This window comes from Labrus mixtus, chromosome 9 (genome assembly GCF_963584025.1).
Source record: "Labrus mixtus chromosome 9, fLabMix1.1, whole genome shotgun sequence".
Taxonomy (NCBI): Eukaryota; Metazoa; Chordata; class Actinopteri; order Labriformes; family Labridae; genus Labrus; species Labrus mixtus.
The window spans coordinates 5,033,592-5,047,366 of NC_083620.1; the positions used below are offsets into that span (position 1 = coordinate 5,033,592).

Genomic DNA, 13,775 nt, shown 5'->3' on the forward strand with positions numbered 1-13,775 from the left:
TGACAGAAATATTCAAAGTTTAATCAAATGTATTGATTCTCATTAAACAATCCACAAGCTTTTGCCGGTAAGGACCTTCACTCTTCAATCTGCATGGAAAGAAAATGGTGATTAATTGACTCAAAGAAAACACAGTATACACGATTATCAATTCATTGTCTGAGTCGGGCGGTTAATATTGCTACACACAGAGCTCAAACTGTACTGTTCTGATAGGCTGCTTACTCTGTTTCCTGCTCTGACGTCACTCTTGCACACAACGACCGAACACACACACAGGCCTCTGTTCCCTCACTCGCTCCACAACACACACATGCGTACTAACTCACTGAGCCATTCACAGACAGACATACCCTACTCGTATAACAACAGGTTACCCTAATACTTACAGTCTATGCAGGTTACATATATTTTTATTTGTTATAGGTCTATGCCTATAGGCCTCCAAGAGTTTGTGGCTTCTGCATTCTTAATCCGTGCATTGGTTAGGGACAGATACAGTGTACATAGACGAACTGAAAACAGCCATCCAAAGCAAGTATCATAAACCCTTTTCACACATACGGAAATCTCCTGAAAAACTTTGGCTACCCGGAGGTGCTTTAGGCTATGTGTGAACGCAAACAGCCGCATTTTTCGTGCAGACTTTACCTGGAGGTTATCCGGCCAGACCCCTAGTATTTTATCCACAGAAAGTCAGAGTGAGCTGATGTCTGAACACGGCCGAATATACTCCAGAGATTTCAATTTCAGCCAATGAAAAGAGAATGACGTTTATATACAGTGACTGCCTAAAGTGTCTGCACGCGACCACTACGATCTCTGTGCACGTAATTAAACGTCTCCATTCTGTTTTTTGTTCGTCAGTATGTTGTTCTCCTCTCTTTTGTGGGTGTTGTCATTCCATTGGATTACACATAGCATTGATATAAAGACAAATATTCTCATTGTAACGCATTGTTTATTTACATCACGTCTTACGTCGGGAAATCCCCCCGCGCCCCCTCCCCTCTGACAGGGAAAGTCCCCCGCTGTGAGGAACATATGTGAACGGGTAGTTCGGGAGAATCTCCGGAGAAGTCCTCCTGTAAATATCTAGATATTGTCCGGAGTGCATATGTGAAAACAGCTATAGTGTATGTAGCTGATGTTAATTTGCTAGACCCGTCCCTAGAAGGGCTTTGATGTGAAGAAAACAGTTCAGTTAAAAAGGGAAAAGAAAGGGTTTTAATTATTACCTGTAGCACAGGGGTGCGCATACTCAAATTCAGCGCTGTGACCTGAAAGGAAAAATGAGCATGAGAAAGTTTGAACAGATACAGTTGAAGCTCCAACAGCAAATGTGTTTCATGTAGAAAACTTGATGTTGGACTTAAATCGGATCATATACTATAAAAAATGAACTCTGTTGTGTACAGTGTGTACCACAGCGCCCTAATGAACACAGTGACACCTGATCAGAGGCAGTATGATTCATGCTAGAATACATCAAAAGAATGGTGTTATGTTAATTTCTATGAATGGAGACATGCTTCCTGGTTAGTTATTACATCATGCACCATATTAATACAACTCCTGCATTATGTGATAACCATTGCAATTTGTAATCAATTACAAAATGTGATGTTACAAGAATTCATATTTAAAGGCAGTTTCATCTATTCACACTGAGTGAAATCGGTCATCAAAGCTTATCATAGTTATTGACAGAAAGTATCCCTGTCATTGTTTTTTTTCCCCCAGCCCCACCTGAATGGACAGCGGGACTTAGTGTGTGACTCACTTGGCTGATAGTAGTCGTAGATCTTCACCAAAGCTGGCTTCAGGTTCCGCACTGGAAGCTTACGTTGGAGAATTAGAAAGTGGCGCGTGATTTGATTTTTCAGTAACTGTAGGAAGAAAAACAGATCAGTAACACATCTGGATCGGAGAGCATCTAGTCATGTTCCTCTGTGTGTCGTTTCTCTTACCTCCCGTATATAAACGATAAGACGATCTCCAATATATTCAAGACGTTCCACCAGCTCAGAGTCTCTGATCTGTGAGGAGACGACACATTACAGCTGCGGCCATTTTACACCAACGGGACACACGGGGAGGGAATTACCGGTTATCGACAGCTAGACAACATCCCGTATTCTGATCTTTTTTTCCCTAACTGCCCCTTTTTTCTGAACCACTTTACAACTAGGATCTAGTCTTATGATTCTTTTTTAAATCTCCTTTAGTGATTATTAGGCATGCAACAATTCTCAATAAAATATTGAACCGTTCGTTACGGCATTCACGGTTCAATACTGACTTGTGAATTGCGGTTTTAACGGTTTGGCGTTTAACTAGTTTCGGCGCATTGTATTTCTCTCTAAATTGGCTCTGTCTGTGTGTGCCTGTGAGTCAGCGTGCAGGGATGTGGAAACCCCGCCAAGTGAGTTAATAGCCAATCACCACGCGCTACAGTTTCGTGACGCTGACAACAACATTAGTTTTAGCATGGCGAGCAGTGAGGAGGAGCCAGGGTTGGGGATGGCCACCCTACCGGCCCTGGCGGCCCTTCAAACACCCTTTTTCCGAAAGCCTCTCTCCCTCATTATGTCAAAAACATGCATTAGAAGATAACTGTGGGTCCGCGAGAGGGAGAGAGAGAGCTATACGGGTGAGCGAGAGTGAGGGAATGTGCCATTACGCATATAAGTGGACGGAGAAGAAACAAAAAGTTAAATTGATCATCTGCTCTATAGTTTACATGTTAACCAGTGAAGTATGTGAACTACATGGCAGGCTGCTGTCTGTTAACTAACTGATGTCTTTCTACATCAACTGAGTGCTCCTTTGTCTGTGCGTCTGCGCATCACCCTCACTGCTCTTATTAAAAACTCTAAACTGATCATAAACCACATCTGAACCTTCAGTGTGAGGTTTGATGTCTTTTGAAATGTTCTTCAATCGTTTGAGCTGCTGTTAATACTCAAAATATTTACAATACTGAACGTTAAAGAATAAGAGAGGAGCGATAATCGTAACTAAAAGAGAAATATGACAGTATGTCACCTTTTTGCACTTTTTAGTTGACATTCATTGAGCTAATTGTAGTTTACTTCATGTTCAAATCTAATCTGACTTTGCAATAGGCTGAAAGGAGAGCACCTGAATTTGTTTTGCTTCAAAGTAAAATAAATAGTTTTAAAATGAGAAAAAGTAGCTCTCTTTCTAAATCCCTTGATGTTCTGTAAAAATGTGCCTAAAATACTTAACACTGGAAACATTTTAACGGCCCATTCCGTCAGAACCGAACCGAACCGTGAACTGTGACCAAAAAACCAAGGTATGTATTGAACCGTGGGCTGACTGTATTGTTGCACCCATGAAAAGACCAGGACTCTGTCTTCCGTTTGGCAACTTTATTCTTCCCGGTGTTGTATTTTTTTATGATTATCTCTCTTAAGAAGCATCGGGTCCTGACAACAAAAACGGCACACATGCGCATTATCTCTTGACCACGACCCCGACTATCTACGTCACCTCTGCACGCAGGCCGATGACGTCATATATCAAAACCTAAAATTAAGAGTTAATAACAGCTTTTTAATTTCTGTGTAAACTAACATGACATTACAGTACCTTCTGTTTTTTAATTAACAAATGTGAAATAATATTATATACAGTACTTTCTAACTTATAGTGTAGTGTGCTTTCTTCTGTCAAATTGAATTGCATACAAATATTTCTAGGTCGCAACACATCCCTAGTGATTATCTGGCACATTTTCACATCAATCATGAATGCATTTATTTGAATACTTTTACAAACATCTGGACTTTAAGGGTTGTTCTGTTCCTGCACCCTGCTGAATATGACACTCTTCATAAATACGACGTGGTTAAATCAGTTTCACTTGCATTTCGGTTAACAGCCTCCTGTAGGTAGTCTGTTTTTTAATGAGGTAGAAAAATAAAATTGAGTGCAGAATAATATCGGCTGAACAAAATGATTAAAGCCACTGCATTAGAAGGTTCATATGTGAATCCACATTATGGAGGAATTTGGTTTGATGTTCTTTGGTGCCACAGAAGGTCTCTGTGTGCAACTGCAAGTATATACAGTACAGTACACAAAAAAGATGGCATATATACTTGGAGGGTAATAAATGTAGGCTACTATGCAACAGGCCTAGATATAGCCGGTCTAGGAAATATTTCATGAATATTTTCAAGACTTCTTGGCTCCACTTTTTAGGGTCAGAAACATTCCTGATGATTATTGTATCTACTGTTTAGCTTTGACGAATTTGCAAACTACTCACTCCTCTAAAGCAACACGACCTCCTCCAAATAATACTAATGTATTTTGGCTGCCGAAACCCAATTTGGTTTCAACTAATAGCTGAATTCATACTGCTAAATATGCAGTCGAGAAAGTAAAAGGTGATGTCAGGGCGTCCTTGATAACAGCAGTAGAGCATTAAGTAAACATTTAAGCTTCCCACTCAAAGGAGGAAGTCAGAGGGGATGGCCTCTGTGAGTTTATGGTAATGGCTAGTATCACCATCATACTAACATCAATAGCTGACAGAAAAGTTCAGGTTGAAGTTGCTGTAATGACTCACCATCCTTAAAGACTCAGCATCTGGGATAAATCCAGAGAGTAGTTTGATTTCCATTATCATCATGTTTGTCATGTTGTCGCTTCCATAATGTCTGTAATTGACCCCATAATAACTCAAAGTTAGTTTCTCCAAAATCTACAGCCAGGGAGGACACTTTCACTGTAAGTGCAGTACAGTTGTTGTTGATTACTTACACCGACTTCAGCGTCAGACTGAGGCTGCGAGATGTGCTCATGCAGTCAGCATGCGGTTCAGCCTCCACACGGAGAGAAGAGGCTGGTGGAGGAGACGGGATGTTGTACTGAAGAGAAATCTAGAAAAAAAAAAGTTTGACATGATTTTAATGCTAATCTTCACAAGTTTTTCAGGAGTTTTGTGTGAAGGTGTATTAAATATCCAGGACAGCGATATTATAATGCCCTTTAAGTGTATAACGCACACATCTGTAAAGAATTTGTATCTGATGAAGGAGTCTCCTTCAGTGGAATGGTTGTTTAGAGGTGTTGTTGGCAGGATGAGTGATGCCTAAATCTAAGCTAGGATCCCCCACAGTGGAATGTGAACAAATGGGCCCCTGTGTCCAGAGAGTTGCCCAGGGACATCTGGACAAGAGATTGTATTTGTGACCTGTGTTGTCCTTTGAGTTTATGACATACATATATCTAAGACAGAAACCCCCGCAGTTGTAGTAAGAGGGGTTGTCCTGAGTCCAGAGAGATAACCAAGAAGAAACAGATGTCCTCATGTGCCCTGTGACATTGTGTATAAATAGCATTCTCAGTGTATGTTCGGGAGAGATCACTTTTGGCTGTGTCTCTCCAGTTGTAGTAAGAGGGGTTGTCCTGAGTCCAGAGAGATAACCAAGAAGAAACAGATGTCCTCATGTGCCCTGTGACATTGTGTATAAATAGCATTCTCAGTGTATGTTCGGGAGAGATCACTTTTGGCTGTGTCTCTCCCAGGTCGAACCATGGCGAGCCTGGCGATGCTGTAACTTGTTTGTCAATAAAATGATCATTATGTAAGCAAGTCAGTGTCAACGGCAAATTTCTTCATCATCAAACATATCAACAACAAGGAAATCCACATCATGTGCAAGTGTGAACAAGGTGATAATGAATTCAGACCATTGTGGTATAAGAGTGACATTCTCCAATCACCTGCATTGAAGCACAGGCAGTTCCCTTCACCTCCAGGCTGTAATTTCCTGTCATGTCCTTCAGAGCCTCCTCTTGGTAGAGCAGTTTGTTGTGAGGGTTTACATCAAACGTCAGCTGGTCGCTGGGAGCTTGAACTGTCACAGTGCTGGAACCTTCAGGATTGAACACTTTAGTGGAGTACAGAGACAGAGCCTGCAGAGCCACCACGGTGTCCTTCAACACACAAAAGACAAATCATTATGAGTCATTAAAGACAGTGGCCATTCTAGAGTCTACTGGGGCCCAGGCAAGAAATAATGAGAGGCCCTATAACCTGCATTTATCACCATTATGTCTGCCATTGTCCCGATGCTTATTCCACTTCCTCTTTTTTCCTGTTTCTGTTTACTCTCCTATAGATGGATAATTCCTTTGAATTTTTTAGGTTGACTTTCATTGACAAACTTTGGTTTTCACACCAATAATGCATGCAAGGAGAGTGAGTGCTGTCAGATGGGGCCCCTGAGGGAGGTTTCCTACCCGTCAGGGGGCCCCCTACTGGTCTGGGGCCCCAAGCAGTTGCATCGCGAGGCCCAGCGTCTCTCTCAGTTTTGCAATTTTGCAGTAATTTTCCTGTTCATCTGGGGTCTGTTCGTACGGAACAGCTTCACCTTAAAATCCTACACCTGACAGGAACTTTTGGATATTGGACTACACCTCCCTGACGATCTAATCACCAATCTTCGACTCATCCCTGAGATCGCCAAAACACCCGAGGCTACGCACTCTACCTGGCCGGGCGGAAGTGCTCGCAGGCGGCGTCGAGACCATAAACAAAGGCGGGGGAAGCGCAGAGGGATAAGAGCTAAGCTAAAGCTAACACCGCACCGTCTCCCGTTACCCAGCATTTTCCTCGCTAATGTGCGGTCTTTGGTGAACAAAATGGACGAGTTACAACTTCGCATCATCCACAGCACGAGACTTATGGACTGTAATGTCATGATCTTCACGGAAACATGGCTAAACAACGGAGTACCGGACAATGCTATCAAGCTAGCCGGTCGCCACACACTCCGGGCAGACAGAACAGCAGAGGACCAGAGGAGGAGGGCAGTGCATTTATATTAACAAAGCTTGGTGTACAGACTCTGTCATTGTTGGGAGACACTGCTCAGCTAACCTTGAGTTTCTCATGGTTAAATGCAGACCTTTCTATCAGCCAAGGGAACTCAGCTCCACTATTGTAACTGCAGCCTACATCCCCCCGGATGCCGATGCAAAAGCTGCTATGAAGGAACTTTACACAGCTATCAGTAAACAACAGAATGCTCACCCGGAGGCTGCATTTATAGTTGCAGGTGATTTTAACCACTCAAACTTAAAGACAGTGCTCCCCAAATTTCACCAGCATGTTTCCTGCAATACAAGAGGAAACAAAACTCTGGATCATGTTGATCTGGATTACACAAACATCGCAGGAGCCTATACCACGACCCCCCTCCCCCAACTGGGACAGTCAGACCACCTTTCTTTGTTCCTCATCCCCAAGTACTCCCCACTCATCCAACGTGTGAAGCCATCAGTGACAACTATTAAAGTGTGGCCAGCGGGGACAGACTCTGTACTTCAGGACAAGTTCCATCACACAGACTGGAGTATGTTTGCCTCTCAGGGCACGGTCACACTGGCCATCCGTACCGTGCCCAAGCACGCTTCAACGCTAAAGTCCAGTTCGTTTGACCAGTGTGACCGCTCCGTATCGTGCTCAGGCACGGTACACTTCCTTGGCTTTGGCACACTTCGGAGAGGTGTGCTTCAGCACGGTACACTTCATGCACAAGCATACGGGTGCACAATGCTGACAGCCTTCATTATGGAGAAATCCAGAGTTTCATGGCTGTATCTGACTAAAATGACACAATACAAGTCACAAAGTAGCTGTCATGTTCTCTGTGTTGTTCTCCGATGTGCGGTCGTCCGCACGGACTCGCGCGGAAAGTCGGTAAGGTAGCTGTCATGCTCTGTTGTTCTCCGATGTGCAGACGCGGACTCGACGTTATGTACAAGAGGTAATCGTGCTTAGGCACGGATAGTCCTGTGTAGTGTGACCGTGGGCCTCGCCAGCCAGCGGGGAAATGGCACTGCGGGGGGCAATCGTGCTTGGGTACAGCACGGTACGGATGGCCAGTGTGACCGCGCCCTCAGGCTACCTGGGGCTCTCACACAGACATTGACACCTACACTTATTCTGTGCTGGATTATATCAATACCATCATCGACAGTGTTACAAGATGGAAGCAGATCACCACGTACCCAAATCAGAAGCCATGGATGAACAAGGAGGTGCGGCTCCTGCTGAAGGCCCGCAACACCGCCTTCAGATCAGATGACGCAATGGCCTACAGCGTATCCAGGGCAAACCTGAGGAGGGGCATCATCAAGGCCAAGCACTGCTACAAGCTGAAGGTAGAGGAACACTTCTCCAACTCCGACCCCAGACGCATGTGGCAGGGCATCCAGGCCATCAGTGATTATAAACCCAGCAACTCCACCCCAATAACCACAGATGTCTCCTTCCTGAATGAGCTAAATCACTTTTATGCTCATTTCAACAGAGACAACAGGGAGACGCAGACCACGACCAGACCTCCTGCAGACGTCCACGCTGCACTGAGATCAACGCTCGAAAAGCTGCTGGTCCAGACGGCACCCCCGGCCGCGTGCTTAGAGCATGTACGGAGCAGCTCACTGGGGTTTTTACGGACATCTTCAACCTGTCCCTTGCCCAAGCAGCTGTGCCAGCATGCTTCAAAGCCACCTCCATTGTCCCAGTGCCGAAACACTCCAGCCCGACAGGCCTGAATGACTACCGCCCTGTAGCACTCACACCCATCATAATGAAGTGCTTTGAGCGACTGGTCCTAGCACACCTGAAAAACTGCCTCCCACCCACACTGGACCCATACCAGTTTGCCTACCGCAGCAATAGGAGTACAGAGGATGCAGTTTCCATTGCGCTGCACTCTGTGCTCACACATCTGGACAATAACAACACATACGCACGAATGCTGTTTGTTGATTTTAGCTCAGCATTCAACACTGTCATCCCCTCCAAGTTAAACACTAAACTCGGAGACCTGGGCTTCAACACCTACCTCCGTCACTGGATAATGGACTTTCTGACCAACAGACCCCAGTATGTTAGGTCAGGACACACCTGCTCCACCACCATCACACTCAACACAGGCGTACCACAGGGCTGTGTGCTGAGCCCATTCCTCCCTCTTCACCCACGACTGCGGACCTGTACATGGATCCAACACCATCATCAAGTTTGCGGACGATATGGCGGTGATTGGCCTCATCAGCAACAACGATGACACAGCCTACAGGGAGGAGGTACAGCATCTGGCCGCCTGGTGTGCTGACAATAACCTGCTCCTCAACACCATCAAGACGAAGGAGCTCATTGTGGACTTTAGGAGAGAAAGAGGAAGCACGCACAACCCCATTCACATCAACGGGATGGCTGTCTCCAGCTTCAAGTTCCTGGGGACCCACAACACAGAGGACCTCTCCTGGTCCACTAACACCTCCAGTCTGGTTAAGAAGGCTCATCAACGCCTCTTTTTCCTGAGGACACTGAAGAGACACCACCTGTCTTCAGCTGTACTGATGAACTTCTACCGCTGTGTGATCGAGAGCATCCTGACCAGTCTGGTACGGAAACTGCTCTGTCACAGACCGTAAGGCGCTACAGCGGGTGGTAAAAACCGCCCAGCGCATCACAAGGTGTCCACTTCCCGCCATTGAGGACGTCCAAAGAAAACGCTGTCTGTGGCGAGCTCACAGCATCCTTAAAGACTCCTCCCACCCTGCCCACAGACTGTTTGCCCTCCTGCCCTCCGGTAGGCACTTCTGAAGCCTCCGGACCAGAACCAGCAGACTGAGGAACAGCTTTTTCCCCAGAGCTGTCTCTCTACTGAACTCTGCCCACCGAACTCTGAACTATGGCTGTTTTCGAAACCGCATACTATACTACTAGTACATACTGATTTGGCAAAAATGCAGTATGCGAACAACTGCGAGAGCCGCAGTATGCCAAAAATACCAGGATGTCATACTGATTCGGGAAAAATGTACAGTATGCATTGGACCAGTCTACCTTGCGTACTGTTTCCCACAATGCAAAGTGCCAGGTCAGAGATCAAAATGGTGGAGCGCAGCTGTTTGAACTCGTCAGTGGCGGTGACTGAATATCTGGCCACATTATGAACCAATAACAAATATGACATGTTCATATATTTATATGTTTTTACCACCTCTTATTTTCCTGCTTTGTAGACTGTACAGTGTATGTGTCACAGCTGGACAAGCAGCTGCAATTACAGGGTGCTTCGCTTCCTCTATTACTACATATTATTCACAGCTGAGTAAAACCAGTTTAACCGTGCCAAGCATACTGCAAAATAACCGACGACTGGCTGTCATACTACATACTACTGTTGAACTCAGTATGCAGTATACAGTGTATACTGCATACTGATTTAGATAGTAGTACGCTGTTTCGAAAACAGCCATTGTCTCCCTCCCGAACTCTGACCCCCCTTCCCCTGCACATCACCTCACACCCATCATCCCCCCCCACCACTCCTCCTGGTCATACACACATCTCTCATCCACCTGTATTATTGTACTACAGTATGTTCATATCACCTCAATAAGTTAACGACCTGTACAATATGTCCATATTCTGTATATTATCTGTAAACTAGTATAGCATGCTCACTGCACCTTAATCTGTATATTATAATCTGAAGAACATACTTATATTTATAGCATTTATTTATATTTATAGCATCCCATTAATCCAGCCATCCATATATACCCAATAATTCACTTTTTTTGTCTACAGCTGTAAATTTGTGCAAAGAGCCTTTGGGGCTTAAACTGATGATACATCTGAAAACGAAATTGGGAAAAACTAAATGATTAAAGAGTTTTCATAATATACAATAACCTGAGTGGAAAATGTTAATCTGCTGGTGTGCCTGTCCTGTTTGGGACTTACCTGGGTAGAGGAGAAGCCTCCGTACTGGTTCTGCTGTCCTGTCAGCCATCTGACGATGCTGGATGACAATCGCAGGTCCTCGGCAGAGGGAGATGCACTGAGTAAGGCCAGAAGCACATAAGAGCTGATCTCCACAGACAGAGACGTTGATGTATCTTCCTCATCCTGAGACGTTGATGTATCTTCCTCATCCTGAGACGTTGATGTATCTTCCTCATCCTGAGACCAGTGAAGTAAATCCCCTTCAAACAGCATCAACACAGAGACAAGGTGAGTTACCTTAATTGTGACGTGGCAGGGATAAGTCCTGGGATTTAACTGGATTTTCCTATGATTGATGAGGCCTAAAAATCCTTAATTTTATGTCAGCTTCAGGAAAAGTTGGAATACAAGTGGTGTTGTGTAACAGTCCAAATATCATTGTAGTACTACAAGGCGGTGCCTTGGTTTTGTTGAGGTTTTTGTGACAGAGAAAGTTGTTAGTCATCATATGTTTGTTCTGACTGAGAAGTCTCTGACTACTGCTCATGTATGAGTAGTGAATATAGCACTGTGGAGACCTGGCATTGTATGCTATAAAAATACTGTGTGGAAATCCCCACTCTGTTGTCTGTCAACTCTGATGCTAACTAATCTTCTGCTAATTGCTAATGACGGCAGCCTATAGAGCGCCACAGGAATGAGTCCTAAAACCCGGAAGTAAGTTAGCATTTGAGCGCCATGGGGTCTAACGTCTAAAAGTCAACAGGGATTTTAAATGGGTTTGTGGTTAGACGCCTGAAATAAGGTCTGTGGTTAACACAAGCCTAAGAGATGTTGGTGTTTTGTTAGACCACATAAACTACGTTAGGTAATACCCCCACTTGTGAATTTTAAAGTTTTTACGTGTCTTTAAAAAGGCTGTTGCTAACAAGTGGCTAAATGTGACTACAGTGGTTGTCGGGGACATTAAACATCATCACGCCGGACACAGAGGCCGGGAACTCTCTCACTAGTCTGTGATGTCTTGTAGGTTTAATCTGTATGTTAAAGCAGATATGAGGTTAGTAAACAATTTATCAAGCTACGTGGATTAGTTTATCAGAGATCGTCTGAAGCATAACGCTAGTGACGTCACAATCATCCGACCGTGGTGTAGTTTGCTTGCAGCATAACGTTAGCTTCTTACTTCTGTCGGCCGCATTAACGCTTCAAACATCATAAAAATGGTGTTCATCTGCGGAGATTATCCTGCTGAACAAAACGCCTATGCTTCAGAAACGTGCGATTGCCACAGAGCTTATTTTCTGCAATGATCCAAAATCCAATGCAAAAATCCCATAGGCGAATTCTCATTAGACCCCATGGCGATGCTACTTCCGGGTTAGCCTACAAAAATACGTCATATGGTTTGTTCTCTATTAATACACATTAACTTTGAGTGAATTGGACAATATCTCAAATAAAAGCCAACTATTGGCTGAGCAAACTGTTTGTCTTCTTACATCACTTCCATTTGATTGTCATGTCTTAAAGACAAATGAAATGTGTGATATTTACCTACATTTACACAAAATGCTAATGCTGCACTGAGTGTGGGTATGTCAATATTATGCAAAGGCGCAAGAACACTTTTTAATTGCATTTGGGAGAAAAAGGGTGGGTGGTCTACTTTGCAAACAAAGTTGCAATGATTGGCCGAAAATACAAGGTCACAAAACAGGTTGTAGGGATGGTTGACCTTGTGCGTTTCCTCAATCCAAACGTCCAACTTCCTGCAGGGACTGAGTCGTGATCCGTGTTTTAGGTTGATGGCTCACCTTGCTGTATAGCCACTGTGCCGAGGCGTTTCAGAAGGAGAGTGCGGGTCTGCATGTCTCCTGCCAGGGTGAAGACATACGCCAGCAGAGCTGTGGTGTAGGTGTTGCTCAGGTTACCCATGGACTCCCTGAGGCAGGACAAGCTTCTTTGTACAACAAGAGGCTGTAAAATAAACAAGGAACATTTAAAAGAAAGATAATTTCATGAACTCGCAATAGCTCTTTAGTTTTTGCATAAACCAGAACCATAAAAGTGAAGTGAAGCCAACACCGAAGTATATGAATCCTCTTTTTTTTCCAAGTGAAGCCAATGCATAAGTGCCTTATTAAAATTTCTTCAAAAAGTCCATCAGGGGGCAACTACACTGCTTGCTAAAAGAAGTGTGGTTGTATAAAACGAGACCAAATATGAGTGCTGTTATCAGCTGACTTAAAATTTCCACACGGGAATAAAAACAGCGCAGGGTAAGAGGTTCTCACAAAGGCATGGAAGACTAACGCCGTAAACTCTGCAAAGATTGAAACACAAATATAAAACATGCTTGGGGAGTGCTCAGTAAGAATATTATTCTAATCCTTTTTGACTGGCTCAGATGCACCCTGCTGACCAAGACAGACAAGTCTTTAGCTAATAACTTGATACCCTTTGTTTCTCTCTAGCTCCACCTACTCATCAAAATACAGTCGCTCCGATATGAAAAGATGGGGCACGCAAATTTAGTGCACAAATCCATATGTTTGGACACTGAGGTCACATCTACTTCTTTAATCAAGCCATTGATCCTACTTGCAATTCCTTTTAAGTTTAGAAATAATTCAGCACCGATACAGTAGATGTTTTTTTTCAGCCATGCAGGTTCAAACTAAAACAGTTCAACACACGCTTGCAGGATGATGATTTACATTCTGTTCACGATAACACAAGAGTTAATAAAACGTCAAATGTTTCTTACAGTTCCCGTTATGTTCATCTCCAAGAGGGATGCAGTAATGTAAGCACTGAGAGTCACTTCATCAGACACACCGCCCTGTAGAGAAGGAGAATTAGGAGGCATTCAAGAAAGACAATGTCTGAAATTCAGGAGAACAGAATTAGGACCTACTTAAAGAAAAAAAAAATACTAATGAAAAGAAAGAAAACTATTAATAATGTTGTTCATTCA

The 13,775-nt window shown here is 43.9% G+C and overlaps 1 protein-coding gene across 1 annotated transcript in view; it reads right to left on the reverse strand.

Annotated features, from left to right (window-relative positions):
* Positions 1 to 13,775, reverse strand: part of LOC132979915 (alpha-2-macroglobulin-like) — a 36,382-nt gene continuing 22,607 nt past the window's right edge. The window contains exons 27-36 of the mRNA XM_061045741.1: positions 13,566 to 13,640; positions 12,613 to 12,775; positions 10,814 to 11,055; positions 5,764 to 5,976; positions 4,798 to 4,916; positions 4,604 to 4,694; positions 1,971 to 2,039; positions 1,784 to 1,889; positions 1,239 to 1,280; positions 1 to 89 (exon numbers count right to left, since the gene is read on the reverse strand). Coding sequence (XP_060901724.1) covers positions 85 to 89; positions 1,239 to 1,280; positions 1,784 to 1,889; positions 1,971 to 2,039; positions 4,604 to 4,694; positions 4,798 to 4,916; positions 5,764 to 5,976; positions 10,814 to 11,055; positions 12,613 to 12,775; positions 13,566 to 13,640 — 1,125 coding nt within the window. The 3' untranslated portion in view covers positions 1 to 84. The remainder of the gene's footprint in view (positions 90 to 1,238; positions 1,281 to 1,783; positions 1,890 to 1,970; positions 2,040 to 4,603; positions 4,695 to 4,797; positions 4,917 to 5,763; positions 5,977 to 10,813; positions 11,056 to 12,612; positions 12,776 to 13,565; positions 13,641 to 13,775) is intronic.